This window comes from Chinchilla lanigera, unplaced genomic scaffold, assembly GCF_000276665.1.
Source record: "Chinchilla lanigera isolate Chin_1 unplaced genomic scaffold, ChiLan1.0 scaffold00052, whole genome shotgun sequence".
Lineage (NCBI taxonomy): Eukaryota > Metazoa > Chordata > Mammalia > Rodentia > Chinchillidae > Chinchilla > Chinchilla lanigera.
In genome coordinates, this window is record NW_004955453.1 from 14,037,628 (window position 1) to 14,065,364 (window position 27,737).

General features: G+C 50.1%; 1 protein-coding gene across 1 annotated transcript; it reads right to left on the minus strand.

Annotated features, from left to right (window-relative positions):
• Positions 1-1,874: 1,874 nt before the first annotated feature.
• Des (desmin) lies at positions 1,875-8,945 on the minus strand. Its single transcript, XM_005395527.2, has 9 exons — positions 8,273-8,945; positions 7,158-7,218; positions 6,964-7,059; positions 6,683-6,844; positions 6,392-6,517; positions 5,773-5,993; positions 4,309-4,352; positions 2,839-2,921; positions 1,875-2,644 (listed from the first exon to the last, which is right to left on the minus strand). The coding sequence occupies exons 1-9, from the start codon at positions 8,848-8,850 to the stop codon at positions 2,603-2,605; spliced, it is 1,413 nt and encodes a 470-aa protein (XP_005395584.1). The 5' UTR covers positions 8,851-8,945; the 3' UTR covers positions 1,875-2,602.
• Positions 8,946-27,737: the final 18,792 nt, after the last annotated feature.

Below are 27,737 nucleotides of genomic sequence, written 5' to 3' on the forward strand. Positions count from 1 at the left end.
GGTTATGGAAGCCTGGTGGACTGAGAAGGGAGAGCTTAGCACCATCCCCAGCTGGAAGGCCACAGTGAAGTGGGGAGCTCTCTGATACTGGGGACATTCAGGCAGAACTTGATTACTGACCATCATCGAAGCTGGGACGAGGCTGAGAAGGGAGTTTCTGTACCAGGAGGATCATTGCCCAGAGGACTTCTGAGGTCTCTCTCTGAGAGTGTAAGATTGCTACCTTCCCTCCACCCTAGTGACTAGAAAGTACCTAAGCTCTCCCTGACTTATGTATCCCTTTATCCTTTGTAGAGCAGGTAAGTGCACATATAACTCACCCAGGGGAAAGAAGGTACAAGGCTGAAGAAACTTCTCATGGATATACCCCTCCCCTTTACCCACCAAGGTCCAGTGTCCCTCTATCCCTGGTGTTTCCATCACAGAGAGGCCACCTCAGATGCTAGGACCCCCAGCAAGCTCAAGGACAAGCTGAGGACACTGGGAATGCTGCTTCCGGTTCCATTTTTTGTGAAAGTCATGGAGCTTCTCTGTGGATCCACAAGGGAAGTTCTGGGCCAGGAGGGCTCACTTCATTCCACTGGAGCAGAGAGGGGACAGGAAAGGACCATGAGCTACTAGCGGTAGGGGTGGGGCCCTGGGGTGTCCCCAGCTCCTATGGGGCAAAGGGGGCCTTCTTAGAGAGAGGAGGTAACTTGTGAGTGAGGGTGGCAACAAAGGACAGGAATAAAGAGCCACTAGAAAGGATTTTGGAAGTTTCTGGATAAGTCAGTTTTGAATAGCACAGCAGGGATCTTAAGACTAAAAGCTCACTAGGTCTATTTGACTCAGTTTATCACGCTTCTACATCTACCCTCTTCCCATCTCCTTTGAAGGACAGCCCCTGACATATGGGAGGAGCAACATGAAGCCTGAGGCCTTCTTGGAGCCATCAGCTTTCCTAAATCTAGGCTGCACCTGGAAACGCATGCTTTTCGGAAGGAGTGAAAAGAGTGTCCACACCTCCTCCTGATACCCTTGGCTACCCAACTGCTCCCCTCAGCCCTCTGTTGATTAATTAAGACTTGAAATGTCTCCTTTAACATACGCTAGCATCCCACGTAGATGTGGGTCTCGTTCTAAATACTCCTTTATTCCATTAATATTTGTATACCTCCTATTCATTAATAAATCTTTTAAAAATTATGTTCAGCTATGTTAATACATTTGAATGTTTTATTCCATGATTTCCTTTTTTTTCATATGTCCTACACTCTCCTTCCATCTTTCCCAATTCTCCCAACATTTCCCTTTGGTATTTTTATTGAGACTGCAGAGCATTGCAATGGGAGGATCACTGCCCAGAGGACTTCTGAGGTCTGACTCTGAGAGTATAGGATCACTGAAGGCATTGAAGATGACTGTATGATGAACTGACGTTTTCAGAGTACTGAACCTTCTTACCCAAGCCAAGTTAGATTTTTGCATTTTTCTAAACATTGTTATAGTTCCTGAATTGGCCCGTGTGCATAGAAAGGCCTTAGAAAGGATTAATGAAAAGAGGCTGGAAACTTCCTTGGGGAAAGGACTGAGGTGGCCTCCTTCAGTCAGCTGAGGAGCTGCAGCTTTCTTCAAGAGGACAGGAGGTGATACCTGTGGCATAGGACATTTAAGGGGGTAGTCCAGGACCCAACAGGAGGTATTTGTGGTTCCCCAAGAAAATCTCCTTGTCTAGCTCATGCCCCATTTTGCTACACACAGACAGTAGAACTGGGAGGCCCAGAGGATAGTCTGCCTGGTTGGAGGTTGGCCCAGTCCATCTCAGGGTGGTGGGTGACGTGACACGGCCCCAACCCCAGTTACCCGCCAGGTAAGACAGTAGGGGGCCTGCAGGATTGTGCTCATCTCTTTATTGTTTCTGTCCAGAGCCCCTGCAGTGGGAGGGGCAATCGTGGGGAGGTGGCGTCCTCCTGCCAGCCTGAGCCTGCACACACTCTGCCTCCCTCTCCTCCTCTCCAGCATCTCACCCACCCTCTCTCCTTCTGCATCTCCTGCTCCCACATCTAGCACCTTCGGGGGTTCCCTCTTGCAGCCCCTGCTTTCTTATCCCACCCTGGGCTGAGGAAAGGAAAAGAAGGGACCATAGTGACAGTTTCAAGTCCCTCAAGTGTCCACAGGGGTTAGTCCCCTGGTCCTTGCCCAGCTTGCTGAGGAGCCTATCCTTTCTTTCTCCAACTAGGGCTTGGGGGTGGGGAGGTCCACAGGGCTCTGTCCTGACCCTGCAAGTCCCAACATACTGCTCTGAGGCATTCTCTAAAGCCAGAGGTCAGAGCCCAAGGTCACAGCTGGGAGGGAGTAGGGTCACAGCTCGAGCTGGGTGCAAGAGCCAGGCTCACCCCCCTCTATTAGCCAAGACTCATGGTGGGCTTCTCAGAGGTGGCTGGAGTGCTGCCTGGGACTGGGCAGGATGGGGACTATGAGGGGTGGCCAGTGAGAAAGAGTTAGAGGCGGTGAGTGGAAGAAGGCAAGGCAGCTGGGTGTGGCATCCCAGGATGGAAGGAGGCTGGCTGGCTTCAGGAGTCAGTGAGGATGGGGCCAGGACTGTGTCGGAGGTTCTCTAGCTTTAGAGCACCTCATGCTGCTGCTGTGTGGCCTCGCTGACGACCTGGGGAGGAAGAGAACTCTAGTCCAGCCTAGTGCTGGCTCAGAGGAGCCCCGTGCACCCCACCCCAAGATAGCAGGCCCCCCCTCAGCCCCAGACAGGGGCCTGAACCAGCCCAGCTGATAGAAGACACATGGCTGACGGTCCCCTCAAAACCCTCCAGCCACCAAGAATGAGGGACTGGATAAAACACTCACCTCCCCATCACGGGTCTCAATGGTCTTAATCATCACTGTCTTCTTGGTGTGGACCTCGGAGCCCCTTTGCTCTGGACTGGTCTCTGTAATAGATCCACCGCATGCTCAGCCTAACCAAGTCCAGGCCGGGCTGTCCGTGGCCCAGAGCTACTCCTCAAGACAGGCTTTTAACTTCAGTGGGATAGTAAATAGCGCCTATCCCTGAGCCCAGCATCCAGCAGGTGGCTCTGCAGATCCCGGGGCTAGCTCCATAGTTGACAGGGGCTCAGGAGTCCACAGACTGCAGTGTACAAACTGGTGCAGGACTAGGGATACTAAGGCCCAGGCTGGCCTCCTCTCCTAGCTTCCTCTCCACCCTTGGGCTCCAGGAGAGCCCCACAAGAGATTGTATCTGGGACTTGCCCCGTCCAAGACAGAACCCCAAAGCCCAAGCTCAAGAAACCCTTTTGGAGGACCTGCCAGGCCTCAGCTCTTGTAAGACTCAGAATGAGCAACTTGATGTCTTAATAAAGGTGAGATGGAGCATCAGTCACTATTCACAAGCCTGATTCACTTGTGCTGTTGTGGATTTCCTCACTACGGAATGATAGCAATGATACTTGCCCTGGTGTGCCCACAGAGCTATTGATTTGAAAAAACATTAAGTGATTTTAAATGCAAGACTCACATTTGGTGTCTGTATAAACAACTAACTGAAAAGAGAAGCTCTGAGTTTTATAGGGAGGGTCAAATTTAGGTCCTTGGTATCGTGAGTCTGGCATTCATGAATCTCCTTAGCAAGCAACTAGCCTGTGATAAACGTGACTCGTTGGAGCGCAGTATGTATTTTTTTCCTGATGGAAATGAACATCGAAGATATAAAAGGTTTTATCTAGGAAAGGAGGATCTGCCAAGGACTCCGACTTGCTTTCCTAATGTATCATTAGAGCATATTTTTCTGCTCTCTGGGGTTGGAAAGCCACTTGATCTGCATATTACTAATGTCAGGATGGCAAAATGCCCCAAGAGCTCATTCTTTTTATTGTTTGGCTTTGCTGAGACTTGGCTTCATTTTTTCAAAGGTGCATCCAACATCTTGCTCCCATAAACTGGAGGTGCTCAACAAACAGCTGGAGGACATTTGGCCACAGGCCAGGTAGACAATGGGCATCAGGTACCTTCTAGCCCTGTGTGTGAGCTCTCTTACTGCCAGGTCCCTGGGGACACTCCTGGTACTTCTAGAGTTTGGGGTTCACACACACACACACCCAACACCTCTGAAGGTGCAGTGGACACGGTCAGTACAACACAACACAGTAAGACGCTGTCTTAGAAGGTGCTTTGCCTGTCTCTACCTATCTTAGGCAGCCCTCCTTCTCTGAGCACTGGCCCCACAGTTCCAGCCTCCCCTGCTGCCTGATCTTGGGCAGTATCCAGGCTGGACTCCTAGCCAGGAATGGCCCTTCTTCCCATCTCCCAGCACACACTTACCTCGGAAGTTGAGAGAAGAGAAGGTCTGGATAGGAAGGTTAATCCTGAAAAAGGAGAGACCAAGTCCTCAAAGTGTTAAGGATACTGCCATCTCTCCCTGTGACCACAACAATCAAGGCTCACCCTAAACATATTTCCCAGCTATCTCAGTCCCTCTGACCCCAATATTTCCTCTGTCCACACTGTATAGGGTATGGGGTCAGAGGCCAACTTCAGGTGTCCAAGAGTTGTCCCTTCTGGAAGGATCAGCCATTCCAACCCCAACCTGCTGGTAGATACCAGGATGTGCAACCCCACGATACCCTCCAGGACACCAGTATTTCCTTTCTGTTCCTGGCACTGCAAGAGGTTTGGATAGCAACTGTGAGAGTGCCCTCTAGGCAGGACAGTCCCATGAGCTGACCATTTACATTCATGCTGGGTAAAGAGAACAGAGCTTTACTGTTGCAAAAGTCCAACCTGTAGACATTATTCTATTAAACCTGAACTCTCTTTATGTGAAAACCACATCTAAACACATTGGCCAGTTTTTAAACACCTTTAGGTGTTTATTATTATTATATATTATATATTATTAGTGTGACGTGAGACTAAGGATTGAATCCCAGGTGTCACACATTCTAGGCAAGCGCTCCACCACCAAGCTACATCTCCAGCCTTCTTTATCTTTATTTTGAGAAAGGGTCTCCTTAAATGGCCCAGCCTGGCCTCAAATTTTCAATCCTCCTACTTCAGCCTCTAGAGAAGCTGGAATTACAGGTTTGTACCACCACAACTGGCTTAGATATTATTTTTATGAGTAGCAACAAGTACCATTTTTTGACATAATGGACATGTCTTAAACTGAGATTCTGTTGACATACAGTGAAATGGACACATATTTAATGAGCATCAGTCAAAGTCTCTATCCATGTATCTACCAGCCCAAATCTGGATACAGAACACTTCTATCACCCCAGAAGCTGCTCATATCCCTTTCTGGTGTCTAGGTGGGGGTGGTAATCTGAATATGACACCTGGGGGTCTTCGCTTGAGCACACATGTGTAAGTGCGGTGTGTCTCCACCCCACCCTTAGCTTGTCCGTCTGCAAGGCTTTCTGTCTCCATCTCAGCTTGTCTCTTTCTGCCCCTCCCTTTCCTTCCTCATCATTCGCCACTCTCCTTTCATCTCTCCCTTGACTGGCTGTAATATTTTACAACTGATTGCTGAATATGATTTTATGCTGCTGGTTCTTAATTCTAAAGGTGGAGGAGGGAATACTTATATTTCTCATTTTATAAAAGCTGTTAATTACATTGCTTTTTACCCAAGTGGCCTTGATTAATTCCATGCAATGAGCAGAACTGTAGTTCCTTGCATATAGTTGTTTCCAGGTCGTGTCCAGGTGATCCAGAGCCCCTGGGGGAGGACTCTCTCTCATCCCCGCCCCAGCTCCCTAATTCCAGCCCCTGCCTGCCTCTCACCGGCTCTCCTCGCCCTCCAGCAGCTTTCGGTAGGTGGCAATCTCTACGTCCAGGGCCATCTTCACGTTGAGCAGGTCCTGGTACTCGCGCAGGTGTCGGGCCATCTCATCCTTCAGGTGCCGGATCTCCTCCTCCAGGCGTGCGATGTTGTCCTGGTAGCCGCTGGCCTCGCTGGCAAACCGGTCCTCCAGCTCCCGCATCTGTCTCATCAGGGAATCGTTCTGCAGAGGGTGGGTGGTGGGAGCCCAAGTCAAGGGCAGGCTCAGAGCACATCCACGGAGGGGACCAGAATGGAAAGGGAGGTAACTCCAGATGGTCAAGTCCAGGAATTTTCAAAGGAGTAGCCAGAGAGCCCTGCACCCAAATGATGTCGTATGTGGAGACTCAGAGAATAAGACACATAGAAAGGACCATCTGTGTTCAGTGCATACAGGGAGATGCTGCCAGAAACATTCTGACCCCTTAATTCCCTACTGGGAATCACCATCTAGCTTTACCCCTGGTGTAGACCTGAGGCAATGGAAGCTCAGAATGGGTCTGTGATGAGCCCAAGATCATAGTGAGGGTGTGAGCTGCAAACAGAAAGGGGCTGAGCTTTTGGAGATGGGCAGGGACTCACAGTGCCTTTGAGGGCGTCAATCTCACAGGTGTAGGACTGGATCTGGTGTCGGTATTCCATCATCTCCTGCTTGGCCTGGCGCAGTGCATCATTGTTCTTGTTGGCAGCCTGGGTCAGGTCAGATACCTAAGAGCAGAGAGACAGCCCCTGAGACAAGGAAGAACAGGAGGCAGGTAGGGTGACAAGAAAGACGGACACTCAGGGTTCACCCTCTTCCCCACGGATGAAGCCACAGGCAGCACCTACAAACTAGGATACAGGGGGACAGAGTCCCCAAGCCAGGCCACTCACCTTGGACTTGTACCACTCCTCAGCTTCAGAGATGTTCTTAGCCGCGATGGTCTCGTACTGAGCGCGGATGTCCCTGAGGGCAGCTGTAAGGTCTGGCTTGGACACGTCCATCTCTACCTGGACCTGCTGTTCCTGAAGCTGGGCCTGTAGCTCACGGATCTCCTGCAGGGTGTGGCTGGGCTTCAGTACTCATGCAGGCCTCCCAGAGCACCCTCACACCCCATTCCTTAGAGCCACTCCACTTTCCAACAGCTTCACCATGGCCTGAGGACCCCGCATACCTCTTCATGCACTTTCTTAAGGAACGCAATTTCCTCGTTGAGAGATTCGATTCTGCGCTCCAGGTCAATACGCGCTAGAGTGGCTGCATCTACATCCTGGGAGAGGTCAGACAACAAGGACAGGGTCATAGAAGCCCAGAAAACCAGGAGAGGATCGAAGGGAGAAGACTGCTGGGGTAGCGGAGAGAGCTTACCGCTCGGAAGGCAGCCAAATTGTTCTCTGCTTCTTCTTTCAGCTGGATTTCTTCTTGCAGCCTGGCCAGGACAGACAGAAGGGCAGACAGTTGAAGGGATTAAGGTAGCAGTGGAGACAGTCACTGGGGGTAAAGCCAGCAGTAGAGATGACAGGCTAGGGGTGGATCAGGGAATAGACACAGGACTGAGAAGCCCTGGCTGCTGGATAGAGACCAGAGGCCCAGAGAGGGAGTGGCAGAGGCTCCGGCCAGCCAGGGAGGGGACCGGAAGTGGCCCAGTCTCTGCCTTGGAGCCACACCCTTGTCCCGACCAGACTATGACCTTCCTGGGGTGGGGAACTGCATCTATCTTCTCTTCCTACGTGTTCCTTGTTCTCAGCCCCAGCCTGGGCCATATAGCTGCTCAATTAATGTTTGCGACTTTGATAGCAGAAGGTGACTGCTCAGCTGGGTAATCAGAAGCAGGACCATACTCTGCACTCAGCCTTTTCATACTAGATGCCCAGTGGAGCCTGCCATCCAGTCCTCCCAAGCTTTTGGAGGGTCACAGGCCCCTATCCACTCTCCCAGCTGCTCCAGCTTGTCCAAGTGTGAAAGGACACAGCCTCAGCTAGGCTCTGGGGCAAATGTCCCTCTCCCCTTCCTCCCCTTGCTGTGTCCTCCCCAGGGGCCTCCTCAGAGCTGAGAGCTATGCCTCTCAATTCCCCGCCTTCCCCAGCCTGTCTAAGCTTTGTTCTTATCTCCCATCAATCCCCGCTCCCTGACTATGCCCCAGCTCCCTCCAGCCCTTCCTCTGCCCATTTGCCTGTCTGACACCCGCCCCGCCCCCAATCACCACTCAGCAGCTCGAGATCCTTTTAAAACGGCTGCTTATGGGGGGCCTGGGCCTCCCAAGGCCTCCCATTTCTACCCCTTAATCTATCTCCCCAAGAAAACTTTTCTATAGGGAGGGAACAATGGGTGAGATTTAGGTTCCAACTCCCCTCGGAGGACACAACGGGACGACCTTCTCCAAGACCGAGGTGGGATAGGATCCCTGGCCCTGAGGAGGGTGCTGACAGGGGGGGCCCTGCGCCCTGCTGGGGTAAAGGGGTCTCGGGGCGCCAGGCCCTCACTTGGCCTTGAGCCGCTGCAGGTCGTCTATCAGGTTGTCGCGCTCGACGTCCACGCGGGCGCGCTGGTTGGTGAGCACCTCCACCTGGCGCCGCAGCTCGCGCAGCTCCTCCTCGTAGAGCTCGGCGACGCGCGTGGGCTCGCGGCCCTTGAGGCGGTTCACCTCGGCGGCGAGCGCGGCGTTCTGCTGCTCCAGGAAGCGCACCTTCTCGATGTAGTTAGCGAAGCGGTCATTGAGCTCCTGCAGCTCCACCTTCTCGTTGGTGCGAGTGGTCAGGAACTCCTGGTTCACGGCGTCGGCCAGCGAGAAATCCAGCAGCTCCCCCGCGCCGTAGGAGGAGGGCGCGCGGGTCGCCCCCAGCCGGCTGGCCCGCAGCGACCCCAGGCCCCCGGACCCGCCCGACGTGCGCGACACCTGGTACACGCGGGATGTCACCGAGCTCGAAGAGCCCGTGGTGCCAAAGCCTGCGCGAGGGAACACGGGCGAGCTCAGCGGGGAGCCGAGCGAGAAGCCCCGGGCCCCGCCGAAGGCGCGGCGGTAGGAGGACACGCGCTGGCTGGACGAGTAGGCCTGGCTCATGGTGGCGGCGGCGAGGCTGGGCGGGCGCACGGAGGAGGCAGCGGGCAGCCGGCTGAGAGTGGATGCGGCGAGGGGAGACAGAGCCCCTAGCCGGACGCACTATTTGTAGCCCTCCTGACATCAGCCCCCGCTGCCCCCCCCCTTGACAGCTGCAGGATCCCGCTGTCCTGCCAGGAAAGGGAGGCCGCTGGGCCGGCCGTGGGGGCGGGGAGGCCAGCTCCCCCGCACGCGCCCTGAGCCCCTGAGCCCCGGAGCCTGAGGGGCGCTGTGTGGGTCTGACCGCCCAGGAGGCCCGCAGACAGCCGCTTCACCAGGGCTACCAGCCCCATTCAAGCCCTGGGTGCTTTCCTAATCCTGGGGGTGCTGAGGAGGAGAGCAGTCTATCAACTTCCATTCAGTTTGAGGGCTTTCTCTCTCCTCCAAAGAGAAATTTGGGGTCTTTTGAAGAGACAAGTACCTAAGAAAGCCCCAAACCACCTAATTTCTCAAGATTCTCTAGAAGGCACAGAATTTTGGGATGGCTCAGGCAAAGGCTAAGAGTCCCGCAGTCAAACCACGGCATTGCTAAGCACACTGGAAGGGGCAGAGAGCAGTGCTGGCCGTGTGTGTCTAGTGGCACCTGGGTTCTGGGTCCGAACTTCAGTTCTCCCTAGATGCGTGTAGTCCCGCTCCCTCTTCCCTACCCATGGACAGGCCTTTGAGTTTATAAACCACAGAATGATTTCCTGAAAGGCTGGATGTACTCTCAGTTCCTCTGGACAGTCCCAGCCCCGGCGACTCCCCCGGCTCCTGAGCCTCTGTCCTCTTCACTCCCTCTGATTCCTTTCCCTCCTCACACCACCCACACCCACCCACATTAGGGGTTTGTGTTTTGTCAGGAGCTGCGTGTCACCCCAGCCACCTCCCTGGCAGCAACAGCTGCCAACCCAAAATACCAGAGGGTGGTATTTATAGAGGAGAATGCACAGGGCCTGGAAACTAGGTACTGGAGAGGCTCCGGGTGGGAGGCCTGAGGGGGTACCCAGATAGTCAAGAAAGGCTAGGGGCAGCAAGCCTAGATCACTTCTCACCCCTACAGTGCTCCAGACCCCCAACAAGGCCGAAGTCTCACAGAGGGCTGGCCTGTCCCTTCACAGCCCGCTATGCCACAAGACACTCACTGACCCCTAGGGGTGGTCACACTTTTCCATGAGCACTGTTCTTGTCGCTACACCTCTACCAGGCCCTCTAGAGGCCTCTTTCAGGTCTGACCTCCTGGAATGCAAATCCTGGATCAGAGCACTGGATTAGGAGCCTGCAGCTGGTCCTACCTAGCCCTTCCATGCCTCGAGGTCCTCAGCTGTGTGATGGGGCGGGCCAGCCTCTGATACCTATCCTGTAGGGATTTGAAGAGGCCTACTAATAATAATCATAATATCTTCCATGACCTGACCACCTGCCGGATGCCAGTACTACTGTCAGCACCTATACCTGTGACCCCCAATTCTCCAACAACCCCATGCCATGAGGGCTGGCATTATTCCTATTTGATAGCTCAGGAGACTGAGGTATCTGACTCCAGAGTCCGAGCTATGGTCCCAGGCTGCGTGTGACTGTGCCAGGTGAACTGTAAAGGGCTTTGTTACTACTGTCTTTTCAAAGCCCTTTCGTATTAAGCGTCTAATTTTTATGCAAGAGACAATCTTACGAGGTGGATGGGAAGTTCGAGATATTCTTATCCAGTCTTCGAGTCGGTGCAAGCTGTCGTGTTCTGGTTATTTTTGTGCCTCAGCTCCCAATCTAGACTGTATGATTTTGGGAGCATTGTGGATCCTTCACACATGCCTGGCAGCACCATCCATTGTCATTGTCATTCAAAGTGGACTGCAAGTTCTTCTGGCCCATTCTTTTGATGACAAAAAGCTGTGTCTCAGCCAGGTATGGTGGTGATGCCTGTGATCCCAGCTCTCGGGAGGCTGAGGCAGGAGGATCGCTGCAAGTTTGAGGCCAGCCTGGGCTACCTAATGAGTCCAGGCCAGTCTGAACTACATAACAAAACTCTGTCTCAAAAAAAACAACCAAACAAACAAACAAAACAAACAAACAAACAAAAAAATCCTGCATTTCCTCCTCCCTGCCCTCACCCCTACTCTCCAAGAGCTGATATGTGATCCTGCATCCCTCTCCTCACTGCAGTGACTGGCTCAATGGCTGAGTCAGGCCTGAACAGGACCACTCAGAGACCTTCTCTGGGATTTATAGGTGGAACTGGAATTGCTAAACTGGAGCTGATGTGGACTTTGTTTCCCACCCACTGAGAGAGTGAGTGGAGAGAGCTCAACAAGTAGGAGGAAGAGGAACCTGGAGAGGCCTAACTGGCTGGGCTGGCAGTTCTCAATTCTAGCCCAGGGACAATGTTTCCTATAAGCACATCCTTGACTTTCTGAGCTCTACCTCTGTCCTCTTAGCTTTGGGCCAATGATCATTTTCCTTTTTTTATTTAAAGTCCTTGGTGTTGGCTTCTGTTACCTGCAGCCCAAAAAAGCTGACTAATCTGCTCTTGGAGGCTGCACACCCATTTCTATGATGCTACTGAAGATGATATTTTTGGGGCTCCCTTCTGTGGACAGATCCTAGACTACATACGGACAAGGGCTTTTGAACCAGCCCTCGGCCTCAGTTCCTTTGTGAAATGAGGCCAAAAACAAATAAATAAATAATGCCATTTATTCTCTGGTCAAAATCAACAGCTACCAGACTTGGCTCTGAACCATCTGGGACTGACTCCAAAATTCAGTTCCACACCCAAGGATTTGCTGCCATGGAGGGCAGCAAAACAACACTCCAGGGCCTGGAAGGCAGGTGAAACAGGAGCGCTCCAAAACATGCCCCAAGTTGGGCAGTACTGCTAGAGAAAGAGTTCAGACTCCCAAGGGGCTGCTTAGAAGTGGACTCATTAAAAATAATCATATTTTATCTGGATTCATGATGTACATGGTACAGAATTTAAGACATATGCGTTATTAAGCGCAAAGTAATTTCTTTTTCCATATTTTGACACTTAGACCCCCTGTAACCTTCCTTCAAGACAACCAATTTTAGTTGTTGCGGTTATGTCTCTTTTCAGAGATACTTGTGCACACACATTCCTGTAAGTATATACGGAGCCCCTCCCTACTGGTCAAGCTTTTTTCCATGAACAGATTGTTTCACTTTATTTTTTTTATTTTTTATTTTTTATTTTTTTGGTTTTTCTCCGGTACCGGGAACCGAACTCACGACCTTGCGCTTGCCAGGCAGGCGCTTTTTGCCGCTGAGCTAAATCCCCAGCCCCTTGTTTCACTTTAGTACATTGACAGCTGATTCATTTTCTATTGTGCTGTAATATATGTGACATGAAATTGACCATTTTCACCATTTTTAACAGATTGTTCCATTTTAGTGCATTGACAGCTGATTCATTTTTTATTGTGGTGAAATATACATAACATGAAATTGACCATTTTAGCCATTTTTAAGTATACAGTTCGGTGGCATGGAATACATTTGCGTTATTGTCAAGCATTGCGATTATCCATCTCTAGAATGCTTTCATCCTCCCAAACTAATTCTATAACCATTGAAAATAACTCCCCGTTCTCCCTGCCTCTCCACCCCTGGTGCTCACTGTCAAAAAAGTAAACTGAGGAAGAGTTAATTTGAGGAAACAATGATTGCATGAATTGGGCCGCTCCCATCCAGAATGTGGTTCAGGAACTCCAGAAAACAAATCCAAGGAGGAGGTAGGTGTTCACTGGACAGACACAAAAAGAAAGCAAAGCGAATATTCCGGTTACAGTTGCTTTATTTAGTCTGTCTAATTGGGAGGTCCCTTGTTACATAACTATAAATTTGTTGGTTGTTTCTGATGGGTTGCAAGTAAGTTTTGTTTTCCTTAATACAGGCACTTGAAAAGAAAATAGCTCCAATTAAATTTCACCTGTATTTTGCAAAGCAAGCAGACTAGGTTACTTACTATGACACCCAGTTGGCTGTGTCTGCTCAAGGATTCTTCAGACTATTTTAACACCGTAGTTTCACTTTCTGTCTTTATGAATTTGATGACTCTAACTACTTCAGGTAAATAGAACCATATGTTTATCCTCTTGTGACTGACTTAGTTCATTTAGCAAATACCCTCATGGTTCTTCCATGTTAGAGCATTTGTCAGACTCCACTTTTTTTTTTGTCTTTTGAGACAGGGTCTCACTCTGCAGTTCAGGCTGGCCTTGAACTCACTTTATAGCTCAGACTGGCCTCGAACTCACAGTGATCCTCCTGCCTCAGCCTCCTGAGTGCTGGGATTGCAGGCGTGAGCCACCATGCCTGGCTCTACTTCTTTTTTTTTTCTTTTTTCTTGGTTTTTCTCTAGTACCAGGAACCGAGCTCATGAGTTTGCGCTTGCCAGGCAGGCGCTTTGCTGCTGAGCTAAATCCCCAGCCCTGGCTCTACTGCTTTGTAAAGGCTGAATGATATTCCACTGCATGTAATACCACACTCTGCTTTTCTAATCACCTGCCCATGGAAATTTGTGTTGTTTCTGCCTTTTGGTTCTTGAGAAAAATGCTGATTTGAACTTTGCTGCACATGTATAGTATGCTCAAATTCCTGAGTTCAATTCTTTACTGTATATACTCAGATGTGAGGTTCCTATATCATATTGTGACTGTTTAATTTTTTGAGGAACTGCCATACTATTTTCTGTAGTATTTGCACCACATTACATTTCTACCAGCAATGCACAAGCCTTTTAATTTCTCTACATCCCTCCAAACACTTGTTATTTTTTGGCTTTGTTTGTTTTATAATAGCAATCTTAATGGGTATAGAATTGTATTGCATTGTGATTTTGCTTTGCACTTCCCTAATGGTCAGGAGTGTTCAGCATCTTTTAATGTGCTTGGTAATTATCTTTACATCTTCTTTGGATAAATTTCTATTTAAATCCTTCACCTATTTTTAAATTAGGTTGTCATTTTTGTTGTTGTTGAGTCATAGGATCTCTTTGTATATTCTAGATATTAGTCCCTTATCAGATATATAATTTGCAAATGTTTTCTCCCGTTTGTGAGTTCCTTTTTCCCCTCTCTCCATAGTTACTTTGATTCACAAAAGTCTTTAATTTTGAAGTCCAATTTTTTTTCACTGCCTGTGCCTTTGCTGTGTCATATCTAAGAACACTGCCAATTCTAATGTTGTCATTTTTCCTCTTATGTTTTCTTCTAAGAGTTTGACAGTTTTATCTCCTATGTTTGGGTATTTTATCCATTTTGAGTTAATTTATATATAGGATATAGGTAGGGATCCAATTTACTTTTTTGCATCTGAATATCCAGGCTTCCTAACATTACTTGTTGAAAACTGTGCTTTTCTCATTGAATGGTCTTGGCACCCTAGTGGAAAATCATGTAATCATATGTGTGAAGGTTTACTTTTGGGCTCTCTGTTCTATCCCACTGGTCTGTCTCTCTTTACTTGGGTATCATACTGTTTTGATAACTGTGCCTTTGGGATGAGTTTTGAAGTCAGGAAGTGTGAGTCTGCCAACTTTGTTCTTTTTTAAGGTTTCGTTTTTTTGTGGGGAGGGCTATTTGAAGTCCCTTGAGACATCACACAATTTTTTTTTTTTTGTCTTTTTGAGACAGGGTCTCACTATGCAGTTTAGGCTGGCCTTAAGCTTACTTTGTAGCCCAGGCTGGTCTCAAACTTGTAATGATCCTCCTGCCTCAGCCTCCCAAGTGCTGGGATTACAGGCGCGTGCCATCACACCCAGCCCAAATTTTAAGATGGATTTTTCTACTTCTGCAAGAAATATTGATGAGATTTAGATAGCAATTATACTGAATCTATATACTACTCGGGGGTAATACTGACATCTTAACAATATTAAGTCTTTCAGTCTATGAAAATGGGATGCCTTTCTATTTACAATGGTACCTCAGTTCACCAACTCAATTTTCTCTAGGATTCTGGTCGCAAACCAAACTGGACAAAAATCAAATCAAATTTCCTCATCAGGGCAACACTGAACCTAACCACTGAATATGATTCAGTTTTCATTCATCTCAATTTGTGATCAGAATCGTGAAAAGAACAAGTTCATGAACTGAGACACCACGGTATTTGTGCCTTAACTTTAGCAGCACATCTCTGGTTGTGGGTGCACGAGTCTTGCGCCTCCTCAGTTATGTTTATAGCTAAGTATTTTGTTCCTTTTTATGTTATTATAAATGTAATTGTTTTCATCTATCATTAATGAGAGAATCATATGGATTTTCCCCTTTCATTTTTTTTTTTTATTTTAAAGATAAAAGGAGGGAAACATTAACAGACATACTTTTTTTTTCAGAATTTTTTTTTTTTTATTTTAAAGATAAAAGGAGGGAATCCCCTTTCATTTTGTTAATGTGGTGTATTACATCATTGACTTTTATATACTGAAGGATCTGTGCATTCCAGGAATAAATGACTTGGACAGTACTCCCTCCTTTTCCAAGTTTTGGAAGAATATGAGAAAGAGTGGTGTTAAAATGTTTACTAGAGGGGCTGGGGATTTAGCTCAGTGGCAAAGCGCCTGCCTGGCAAGGGCAAGGTCATGAGTTCGATTCCTGGTACCGGAAGAAAAAAGAAAAACAAAAAAAGAACAAAATATTTACTAGAACTCACCAGTAAGATCACTTAGTCCTTCATTTTTTTATTATGAAGTTTTAATATCCTTCTTAATATCTTCCTTTGTAATTCACTGTATGAATTTGGTATTATTTATTTGACAGTTTCTTACTGATATATATATTGCTTTCAGTCTTTTGCTATTATAAGCAATGCTGCTATCAATATCTTCAGAACATACTTTTGACTATATGTTTTTATATATTATTTTTAACGTAACAGTCATATTATTATATAGGTCATACCTCCTCTTTTAGCTCACTGATATTGGAAATATCTCTCCACCTAAAGGGACCATTTCATTCAGTATCTGACAGAAAAAGGGAACAATTTCTATACTTGTGCATGTGGTATGGCACCTTCCACAGTGGGTACTGGTAGTAAATTTTATTGAATGAATAAAGGAAAAAAGTTTATCCTACTCTCTTTAAAAACTTCCTGATTGCTCAAGCCTCACTGAATCCTAGAAATCCAAAGTGGGAACTCTACAGATCATAAGGCGGGCCAGCCCCATGCTCCCCCTACTCATGTAAGGCTCAAATTTTCTACACTGTGACTCCAGCAAGCAGTTGTCCCGCTCGAGTCCCGCTGTGGACCGGGTGCTCATTGCCTTCTGATAGCCCATGCCATTCCACGAAAGGCCCCTGAGTACCTCACATGTCTGCAGTATGGGGCAGGGGACGGCTCTGCTAATAGAAAATCTTGCCTTATATTTGAAGCCAGTGACGAAGCTCTGCTATTCCATATAATCTAACCTTGAAACCAGACCGAGGAAGAAGAATCCTCCTTTCAGAGGTCTGTCCTGAAAACGTTAAGGTCAGTGCTCATGCCTTTCGGAACTTTGCCATTTTTGCCACTTCCAGTTTCTCTTCTTTCCCTGAGCTACTGCACCGGTAAGACTCAAACTCATCGTGGCCTCCAGCATCCCACTGGACTGGCCCTGCCACCTTGCCAACTTCAGCTCATCCGCCTCTTCATCAGGATCACCTTCGGTCTCTTTACTGTTAGTGATATTACCTCCAGTCCTATATGTTTGTTATTCCCTGCCTTTTCCTAAGAACAGTGTCTGCAGGCCTAATGGGTGTCCAGGCAGAGCTCTGAAGAGGGCTTCTGGAAGGCGAGGGCCATAGTATCCATAGCACCTTGCCAGTTTTATGAAAGGCATGGAGGGACAACAGGCAGCTGGCATAGGTGGATAGCTGAGATAAGGATACCGGTGTGGCCAGCATAGGGCACTTGGATTAGGAAAAACTGAACATGATCAAAAAGAAGAAAACCTGATTCTTCTACTGTATCTGGAAAGGACAAGAATCTCCCTCTTCATGGTATGGCCTCCATCAGCTGACATTGCATATGTCTTAGTCTGTTTTTTCTGTAGGTACAACAAAATACTGGAAGATGGCTATTTTATAAAGAAAAGAAGGGGCTGGGGATTTAGCTCAGCAGCACAGTGCCTGCCTTTCAAGCGCAAGGTCATGAGTTCGATTCCCAGTACTGGAAAATACCAAACAAACAAAAAATAAATAAAGAAAGAAAAGAAATTTATTTAGCTCACAGTTCTGGAGGTTCAAGACCATGGCACTAGTATCTGCTGGGCTATGGTGAGGTTGTTATGGTAGACAGCATCACAATGGTGGGTATTATGGTTTAGCTGTAGAATGTTCCCCAAAATCCTCATATTTGGAGATGAAGCCTGGTTGGAAGAGACAAGTCACTAGACTGTGACTTGGTGTTTTGGTCCGGGCTTCTCTCTCCTCTCTCAGCTTTAAGCCACCACGGTGTGAGCAGCTTCCCTCCACCAGGCCCTTCCGCCATGTACTTTATGACTTGGAGCCAGCAGACCATGGACTGGGTCCACTAAAACCGTCAGCCAAAATAAACCTCTCCTCCTAGAGGCTGTGAGTGGTGGGAATTATGTCCCAGGGACAGGAAACCAATAATGGGGACACAAACAGAGCAAACTGCATGATGACCTAAGAAGCTAGAGAGTGATCTAGGGGTCAACTTCAATCTTTATCAGTCTGTCTTATGAGAACTAACAGGTGTTCCACAAAATATCTTCACCCTTTAGAGAGCAGTGCCCTGGTTGCACTTTCTCTCACTAGGCTCCACCTCTTAAAGGTTCCAGCACCTCTTAACATCTCAGGGCCCAAGTTTCAGCATACAACCTTTTGGGACAAACCACATCCAACCCCACAGCACCACCCCAGGGTCACCCTCTCCTCCTTTCTCAGGGCCCACTCTTCTTTTTCTGTTTCCCAGCCTAGCACCTCATGTTTCTGTCCCAAGCTGGGCTGGGCCAGAAGGCAGCCATTGCAGGAGAGTACCTTGGAGACAGCACGGCAGGGGTGAACTCTGGGGGCCTAGGTTCTTGTCATCAGCTTTAGCACTGGGCTGAGAGGAATGGAGCCTGGTTGGAAGGGACAGGAGTGCATGGTGGAGGACAAGATGGATGCTCATCCCAGGCAAGTCCCATTTCCTCTGTGGCCCTGACAGGAACCGGCCAACTCAGCTCTGGGGTCCTCTCAGCTCTGACATCCAGACCCCCTGGGCCCCAGGGCAGGATCCCCTGTGCATCCCTGCCTAGAACCCCTCCCCCATGCTGCCCCATCCACCTTCCCCTCTCCATCCATGGCAGCTGCTTAACCTAGAAGGGCTCCAGGCTCCGGAGGCGCCCTCCTGAGTGACTGTAAAAGGGAAGGAATGTCCAGAGGCAATTGTTTCTTCCTGATATCACTCGTGTGTGTGGGGGGGGGGGGCTGGAGAGTTGGGGGGCCCAGCCAGAATTAGTGGACTGGCAGTGTCAAAATTCTCCCTGAAATTCATCTTTCTTCTGCCACACTGCCAGCAAACCCCGCCTCCTCCCCACAGTCTGCTGTCCTCCACACCCTACTGGCTTAAGAGCTTTAGCCTGTATCTTCCTGCTCCCAGTTTTCTCCACCCCCTCCCCCTAGTCCCTTTCCTGGCCCGCTTCCCTCATTGGTACCTCCATCCCAATTAGCATAATTCCCTCCTCCACTGCCCCAGCCTCAGCCCCAGATCCAGCCCCTTCCTGCCCCCTCCTGCTCCTTTTACAGACATGGAGCCTAGCAGGTTTTCTGCCAAAGTAGGAGAAGTCTCGGGCTAATCTCGCCTCCTCCCCAGCCCCCAGCCTTTACCAAATAGGACATCTCTGCCAGTGACAGAGGCAGAGGAGGAGGAGGAAGAAGAGCAGAGGAGGAGGGGGCCAAGCCTCAAGGGCAGGAGTCTGGTTTGCTGAAGGTGAACGTGCTTTATGGACTGTCAGTGGCATGTAAATTTCGGGTGTTATTCTCAATAAGAGACAGGAAGGCATGGGCAGTTCGGGGACGGAGAGGGGGCTTTGGTGGCCCTCAGGAAGGGTCTGGAAAGGCTGTCACATTGGTAGCATGTGGCTGAGACCTAGGGGTGAGAGGGGAGGCCAGTTCTGGGCCAGCTCAGGGACAAGCTGTGTGACACCGGATGGGTGCCCTCCCCTCTCTAGATCTGTTTCTCCTTGCTTAACACGAAATCTCCTCAGACATCCTCTTTATTCTCACTCTAAAGACGGGAGTGAGCGAGCTTGGGTGTCTCCCTGGGCATACTAGCTCAAAGCCTCTGTGCCCCCTCCCCATGTTCACTGTATGGCAGACCCCCAATTGTGCCTGTGTCCCCCGGAATCAACACAGGCCTGCCACTTTGCTGAGGTATGGGTATACACACAACAGCAAAGACTGAATCAACACTATGGCTCCCCCAACCCCGGGACTCCTTCCTCCCTTCCTCCCAGGTTCCCACCTTCCTGATTCAGCCACAGGTCCCCTCCAGCAGAGAAGCGGCCCCACCCTCTGCAGAGCTCTTGGGAGTTTAGTTGTCCACCTCCACCCCATCCTAGCAGCCTGTAGGGGGCGCCCTTGAGGTCCCCTTCCGCATCACAAATGACCCCAAGGAGGATGGAGGATGCCCCAGCCTGGCAGGTTTTGAGATGGCATGGCGGCGGTGGGCTGTCAGAATCCAGGTTTCAGGTGTCAGGGAGAGCAGCCCAGGACTGCACAGGGCCTTCATGGACAGAGGTGCACAGGCTTGCTTCAGCCCTCAGGGCTTGTGGTCCAGGCATCCCAACTCCCCTCAGGAAGACACAAGCCCCTACTTCATTTTCTGTGGTTCTGGGAATTGAATCCAGGGCCTTCTCACTAGACCACATCCTTTTTATTTTGAGACAGGGTCTCAATAAGAGCTAAGTTGCCCAGACTGGGCTTGAACTTGCAATCCTCCTGCCTCAGCCTCCCAGAGTGCTGGGATTACTGGTGTGCATCACCATACACCACTTTCTTTCTCATACCTTAACCTAGGTGAAAAAACCACCCTTGTCCCTCCCCTGGCATTTTCTACCCCTCAGCTTTCTCTGCCTGATTCATCTCCATTCCTTTCATCTTTCCTCACATCTTTTTTTGGTTTCAGCGCCTCCAGTTTGGTCATATTCCTGCTGTCCTGGGCCCTTTCCAGTTTCCTACCTCCCTCTGAGGCTGAGGATGCTTTAAGCTGGGCCCGAGTGGGCTGGCAGTGACCTCATAGGGCCACTATGCTCAGCTTCTATTTCTAGCCATAAGGGATCCTCCTTCTCCTCTTCTTCCACCAGCTGAGTCACAGGCAGTGTGGGTCCACTCAGACCCCAGAACCTTCCCTGACAGCCAGACCACTGCCAGCCTAGCACTCTGAACTGTTCTTGCTGGTGGGTGGAACATTTTATTCTCCAAACTATCCAAGCACACAATAGTGAGTTGGGTTCCGGGGACTTCCCTTCTTGGGCCCTCGGCCCGATTTGTTCTTATCCCCGTAACCCATCGTGCCTCTGTCTTCTCACACTTGCCAGGTAGTCAGCCAAGGTCTAGAGTCTATGTGACTTGGCAGAAGAATAAGTAAAGGGGAAGAGCTAGGGGAGAGCTGATGGGCCTCGGCTCGGGTTCAAATCCTGAATCTACTACTCTTGGGTTAGTGTCTTCACCTCTCTGAGCCTTAGTTTCCTCATCTATAAATAGATCAAAACAGCACAAAGGGCCAGGAAGATTAAATGAGACACTGTAGGTGAAGAACTTGGCACAGTCTCTGGCACGCGGAGAGCAGCCGATACCACCATTTGGTCCCTTTTGAGCAGTAAGGAGCCTGGCTCTGGAAGGTCCAGGGCTGTGCTGGAGTTCTTGCTTAAAGTTAGTGGGGATAGGATCAAGATTCAAGGCCAGGACTGCCTGATTTCAAGCCTCTTGCTCTTCCCATGGGCTATGCTACTTCTGATAATAACAGAGCTAACATTTATTGAGCACGTGCTGTATACCAGGCATGGAATTTGGGGCAGCTGCCATAAGAAACCTCTATAGCTCTAGTCCTTACAACTGAGTGCTGTGGGTTTCATTTTACAGCTGTGGGCACTAGTTTCAGAGGTAGGTTCCCCAAGGTTGCACACCAGGTAAAAACTAAAGCTTGGATGTGAACCTAGTCGTTGGCCACAGCAATCCTGCTCGTTTCTCGGTGTGGGTGCTGAAGCCTGAGCACAGACTGACTCCATGTGTTCAGGCTTGGCTCCGCCCCTTTCAGCTCAGCCCCATCAGGTGATCTCCACAGGAAAAAGCCCTTTGTGCAGTGTGGGACCCTTCCTAACACGCTGCTCTGCTCCTTCCCCAAGCCCCACTGTCCTCTGGGGAGAGAGCTGGACATGGAGTGGGGAGACCAGGGGGTCAGAGTCACCAGGGCCCCTTTGGCAGAGGAGTCGGCCTTCCTCCCCCAGGAGAGGGAGGTGCTGAAAATTTCCTGTTTGCGGAATAAAGAAGCCAATGGGTCCAGTGTGTCCACTCTGCCCTGGGACACCCAGAGGCCAGCGCCAGGGCCTCCCTGTGGCTGGAGAGACTCCCCAGAGCCACCCGGGCCCAGACTGCCCCGATCTGGCCTCACCACTGTACACTTCCCTCCCACAGAGGCTGCCTGGAGGACGGGAACTGGGGGCCAGCCTTGCTCCTGAGGCCCAGGGGTTGGAAAGACACCCTGGGGTCCCCTGCCAGCGGCTGGGGATTCCCACTGCCCCAGCTCCTGAGTGCCAGAGCCACCCAGGCAGTCCAAGATACGCGCCCTTTCGGGTGAAAGACTCTAGGAAGACTCTAGGAAGAACAACCAGCCCTGCTGGGTTTTCTCCCAGCCACAGGACTCAGAGCAAACTCCTGCCGTCCAAGCGCTTTCCTCACGCCCCCACCTCACCCAGTCCTCCCTCTGCCCTCGCCGGGTTGCCCTCACCGGGCTCCCCTGCCGGCGCAGCACCAGAATAGACCGCTGAGTGCCTGCCTCGGACGGGAGGGGCCGCAGCCGCCGCTGCCAGTCAGAGAGGGAAGGGGCTGGGAGGAGCGCAGGGGCAGGTGGAGGCTGCCACGGGGGAGGGCGCAGGCCCTGGGCTGGCTCTAGGTGTTCCTGAGCCCTGTGCAGAGCTCCCCACCAACACCCAACAAGCAGCAGGGCAAGGCCGGGGTCCCAGACCGCCTCAGCGGGGCGCCGTCGCACCCTCAACTTCTCCCTCTCCGCTTCGCCCGAACTCTCCTCCGCTCTGGGCCTCGGCCCCCACACCACCCCCAGCTCCCGCCCAGCGAGGACGCCTTTACAGAGTGACCCCACATTCCAGCCTCGCTGGGGTCGCGAGGGCTTCCGGCCTGGTTCGGGATCCCTACCCCCACCCTTAGGTCCCAGCTCGCTTCTTTCTTCAGCAGTCTAGCTGCTGGCCCTTCACGGTTCCTTTCCCTGGCACCTCCCCCAGCCCCAGGCCCGATTTAGCTCCCTGCAATCCAATCTGGTCATTTCCTGAGCACACAGTGCTCTTCCCAAATGGCCTGTCCCTGGAGAGGCCAGGGTAGCCTTGCACTTCCCTGCCCTGAAGCAGTCCCCTTCCTGGGCCTTCTTCTGTACGCCCTCTTCTTCCCATCCCTAGGAGGCCCCTAAGCAGACCCTATCCTAGCTAGGCCTATCCGTCTATCCACCCCCAACTAGGCCTTTGCCCTCACTGTCCCTCTGCCTGGAGCATTCTCACTCCCTTCCCTCTTGTGCTATTCCTTCTCCACTGGCAAGGCCAGCGGCTCCAGCCCGATCTCCAGGTTCCTCCCTCCCAGAGCTCAGAGTGGAGTCGACTACCTGCTTCCCTCATTGCAGATCTTCCTCTTTCCAGCTGTGTGAGCTGGGAAAAATGGCTTCCCCCTCTGTGTCCACATCCTCATCCGTAAATTCGGGCCTAATAAAGCATCTCTTAGAGAGGAGCCGCTAGGACTAGTTGAGTGACTTCACGTAAGGACTTCCCAGTAGCTCTGGGTACATAGTAAGTGCTGTTTAACTGTTAAATGAAAACCATCCTTTCCTGCCTTGTATCACTAAGACTCTATTTCCTCCAAGTTAAGACACCAAGAGTTGTGAGACACTTCATGTACTTAATAACATCATTTCAAGGGAAAAAAAGACACATTACTGTGCGAAATATGTAAATTGTCTGTAAGCCATCTTCCAATTTCAGAATGTGTAAATGGCCGAGTCACAACAATGCCCGTGTGGTATGTGCGGTTCCCTGCCTCTGTTCAGAGTCCCCCTTTTCATTATTTATGTTCAGTGCCTGAGGGCTTGGGGTTCAAATCCTTACTCCCAAATTTCATTTATCTAAGTGAATTTAGGTAAGTTGACTTCTTTGAGCCTTGATTTTTTTTCCCTAAAGAGCCAAAGAAACTCACAACGATTGTGGTGAATATTAAACAAAATTTTATATAGTGGTGTATTGGGTATTCAACACACGGGAGCGATCATTATTGTGATGATTTTGAAACGTTTGTAGAATTGAATCACAGCCTCCCAAAGAGGAGGGAGGTGGATACGGTAGGTATCTGATATTTTGTGGTCCAAGCGCCCTCCAGCGGTCTTAAGGGAAAACTGCAAGATTCTTGATGATAGATGCTCTTCCTTAGGTGGTCTGGAAGTAGTAATTCACCCACCTTCACAGCCTACCAGGCTTACCCAGTGCTCCTGGAATTCTTCATTTTATCCTTCTTTTGTACAGAGGCCTCAAGGAGCTTCTAAAAGATTTTCAAAGGAATAAGAAGCTGGGTGCAGAGCTTTAGCCCTGGAAGGTTCCAGCTGGCCAAGCATTGCCTCTCAGAACACAGGAGACCAGGGCCGCATAAGGAGGTAGGGTGGTAGACGTTATGAGCTGAGCATCAGTCCTCAAGTGACCCAGAAGCTATGGGATCTGGCCTGGGAAAGATCCCTCTCGGGCCCACCTTCAAAAATCTAGCACAAAACAAATTTAGCCTATTCCCAGAGTCTGCTCCTGTGCTTGTCATCTGTTCACCAGGTACTTCTTCTTTTCCTTCCTTCCTTCTTTCGTTCCTTCCCTCCCTCCCTCCTTCCTTCCTTCCTTCCATCCTTCCTTCCAACCTTCCTTCCTTCCTTCCTTCTTCCCTCCTTCCCTCCCTCCCTTCCTCCTTCTTTGCCTCCCTCCTTCTCTTCCTTCCTTCCTTCCTCCCTTCCTTCCTGCCTTTGTTTATCCATTCATCAATACTTATTGAGCATTGGCTGTATACCAAGCCTCACATCCTAGGTGCTTGGGTTAAAAAGATCAATTTAACATAGACACAAAAACAACCACCAAAGGCTGTTCACAAAGTCCCAGACACCACATGCAGAGCTAATCCTTGTAGTCGAGTGTTTACAGCTTCTCTGGGTGGCTGATGGGGAGGGCAGGGCAGAGAACAGAACATCCGATCCAAGCTGCCTGATTTCCCTGATACAGTGTGTCCTGCCTAGTCTGTCTGGGTTAAGGGGCTGGTTTCCCTCATCCAGCTACCCTGTTCTGAGAAATCCTCCCTCATTTCCAACACTGACCAGACTCCCAGCTCCAGCAGCACTGGAATCCCTGTTCTTTCCTTCCTACCGCTCTTCCCATCCAGATCCAGATCATCCAGGTTGGGGAGGGGAAAGGGGGACTTAACCCACCTTTGGGGTGGATGGAAAGGTAGTTGAAGGTGCCCAGGCCTGTCCTTTTGGAAGATGGCAGGAGAGGGAGGAGGAGCTGGTGGGTGTATAGCATGGCTGTGTGCATTCTCCTGGGAGCCTGCTACCTCCTGGAGCTGCCATCCTCCCTCCTTCCTTTCCTGATCAGACTTCTCAAAGGTCTCCTTACACCCTTCCTCAGGGGCCCCTGGCTAGCTCCTCACTGGTTGTCCCGTTTCCTCAGAATCCTCCCCAGCTGCAGTAGCCTAGGCTGTTGGTGCCCCACTGGGTCCTCTCAATGCCTAGACCAACCCTGTCCAAAGAAAATAGACCGGGAGCCACACAAAGCAGTTTCAGTGTTCTAGAAGCCAGGTTTTAAAACTGTATAAGAAACAGGTGGAATTAATTTCACTAGCATACTATATTTCACCCCGCCTACCCAAAATGTCACCATTTCAACTTGTAATCAATATGTTCAGATGGAGCTATTTTATACAGTTTGCCCATAATCTGATATGTACATTATTTAGCAAATATAACACCCCTAAGCATGAAAGATACTTAGCTATATTTCAAACGTGCAGCAGCCGGATGCGGCTACTGTGTTGGATGTCACAGTTCTAGAGCCTTCATTTGCAGCTCGGGCATACAGTTTTTCACGCGCAGTTAATCATCTCATCCCCACATGCCCTGTCTCCTTAGGGAGATTAGAAGCCCCCTTAGGGCAGAGTCTTCATTTTATTTATCTGCTTATCTCCTATGACAAATAGAAACTGTGCCCCCACACTCAGGAGGCCCTCAGAGTGTGTTTGTTGATGGGAGCAAGCATCCGGGATTGATTTTTGTGGTTCAGTTATGGCTGTAAATGGTGTTTTATAGATTGCTTCTATAGAAGCACCCTGCTGCAATATTAGCAGAAACAAGCAGCCGAGGTTGTCAGCATAGGCAGTGGCTTTGGGGCAGATGGGGCTCCCTGAATCAGGCGGGGAAAATCCTGCCAGGCGGAATACCATTTCACTGACTTAAGAGCCTGTCATTGCCACTGCGCGCTCCTCCGTGCAACCCCACCCCCGTTAGACCTCGGATCCAGGCCTTGTCAGGGTGCATTACACAAAGGATGTATCTCCAGCTTTTCACCATCAGGGCCAAAAGAGAGTTATTCGGGCCGACAAGAGCCTGGCCCGCAGCAGATGCCCAAAGCACGCGTGTTGGATGAGCAAAATGCACAGATGACGGGCGCCAGTGAAGCTGCTTCTTCCTGTATTCATGCACTAGAGATTCTAGTGTGTACTTCCTCCTCAGGCCCTGCCTGCCTGGCGCTGGACTAGCAGTGAGCAAGGCGGGCATGCCCTCTGGAAGCTCATTTCTGGCGGGAGAAACAGGCCATGAACGCGTCCACGCATGGAAATGAAGCTGTGAACGCACTGCTGTCAAGCAGGAAAGGAAGGGGCCAGATGGAGCACGGACAGCAGAGAAACTATCGGTCTGTAGCCTCCTGGAATACAGGACTGCCCCGGTCCGGAGTTACTGGTCAGACATTGGCCACAACAGGCTGGCCTGAGGCTCCAACTCCAATAATGTCATTGTTTCAAAGCACACTGATGATGTCATAATGGGCTCTGGAGGATGGGCTAGAACCCTGCAAGTTGGGGCAGGGGGCACTTGCATCCATTCTACTTGGATAAACCTCACTCGGGCCTGAGGAGAAGGTGGGCAGGTCTCCATGGCGCTCAGCCTCTTCGCCACTTCCATCCCCAGTGGCTGGCTTGCTGGCTACTGTGAGGTAACCAGACCGGTCTCTCTTTCTGCACTGGCTGGGATTGTCCCAGCCGGTGCAGATGGAGCTACTTCTCTCTGTGACTGTGCAGTCTTAGGTTCTACAAGATAAAAAGAGGAACAGGGTGTGGTGGTGCAGGCCAGTAATCCCAGCACTCTGGGAGGCTGAGGCAGGAAAATAGAAAGTTTTCGGCTGACCCAGGCAATGTAGGAACCCCCGTCTCAAAGTAAAAATTTAAAAATTAAGGGATGGGGATATAATTCAGTGCAAAGGCTCTGGGTTCAACCCTTAGTACCACAAACAAACAAAAAATAACAAGATGAGGTCTCGCTCTCATTCTGCTAACATTAAATTAGCCTGGGAGCAAGCTAGAAGAAACAGACTGCTGTTATCCTGCCTGACTGTCAGGGAGCCGGTGCGAAGGGCTGAGGCAATCACTCCTAACAGCCCTGTGTGTCCCCAGCTTCTGTCCATGTCGCCCACCGACGTGACAGCAGGCTCATGAGCGGCCCACTCACTGGCACAAGTTTTCCAGAATCTGCACAAGTGTTTCTTGGGATGGTCAAAATTACTTGTAGTGCCTTTTAAAAATGCAGAACCCTGGGCCTCTGCCCAGATCGTCCGTATCAGAATTTTCAGGTATGGGGCTTGTGAATGTGCATTTCAGAAATCACTCCAGAGAATTAATACCCTCGGTCCCACCCTACAGTTTCCAAGCCCGATCCATGGCTGGCTCACCAGGGTGGCTCGATTTCTGGCTGGGATGAGTGTGGGCTTTTGATATTTTTATTACTGTTTCATAAACTGGTGGTGGCCAGCTGTCAGCTTGGAAGGAGTCGGAGCAGGATTCCCGATCTTTTCAACCCATCTATAAAATGCTTACCTGAGCAGACACTGTTTAAAGGCCATTAAAATACCAGACACAGAATAACCTAGTCCCTGGAACTTTATAGACATATTTACTCAACCCCGAGTGCTTGCAAAGAGTAAATAAAAGGGAAGCAAAATGAGTAAGCACCCCTAGAAATAAGAACTGAAAGTAAACAGCCCTGTTCACTAAAATAAACAGGACAAATCCAGGGAGGATTAAATGACCTCTAGTCAGACGGGCTCGGAGCCAGAATTGCCCATCTCGGCTGCCAGAGGAAGGAGAGATGAGGGCTTGTTCCTGCCATCTGGAGTGAGCTCTGCCGGAGCCTGATCCCCTGGAGGTCAGGGCCAGGCCTGCAAAGGCAGATGTTAGCCTCAGGTGGTGGGCGCAGCCCCAGATTACCCTGGCACACTACCTCAGTCTGAAAATCTCCAAGATTAAACAGTGTGTCCTTAAATGCCTGTAGTAACATGCAGACTTTCTAGGGCCCTATTAATCCAAGTTACTGTTATTTGCTGTTATTACTGTTATTCAGTAATTTAGCAGACATGT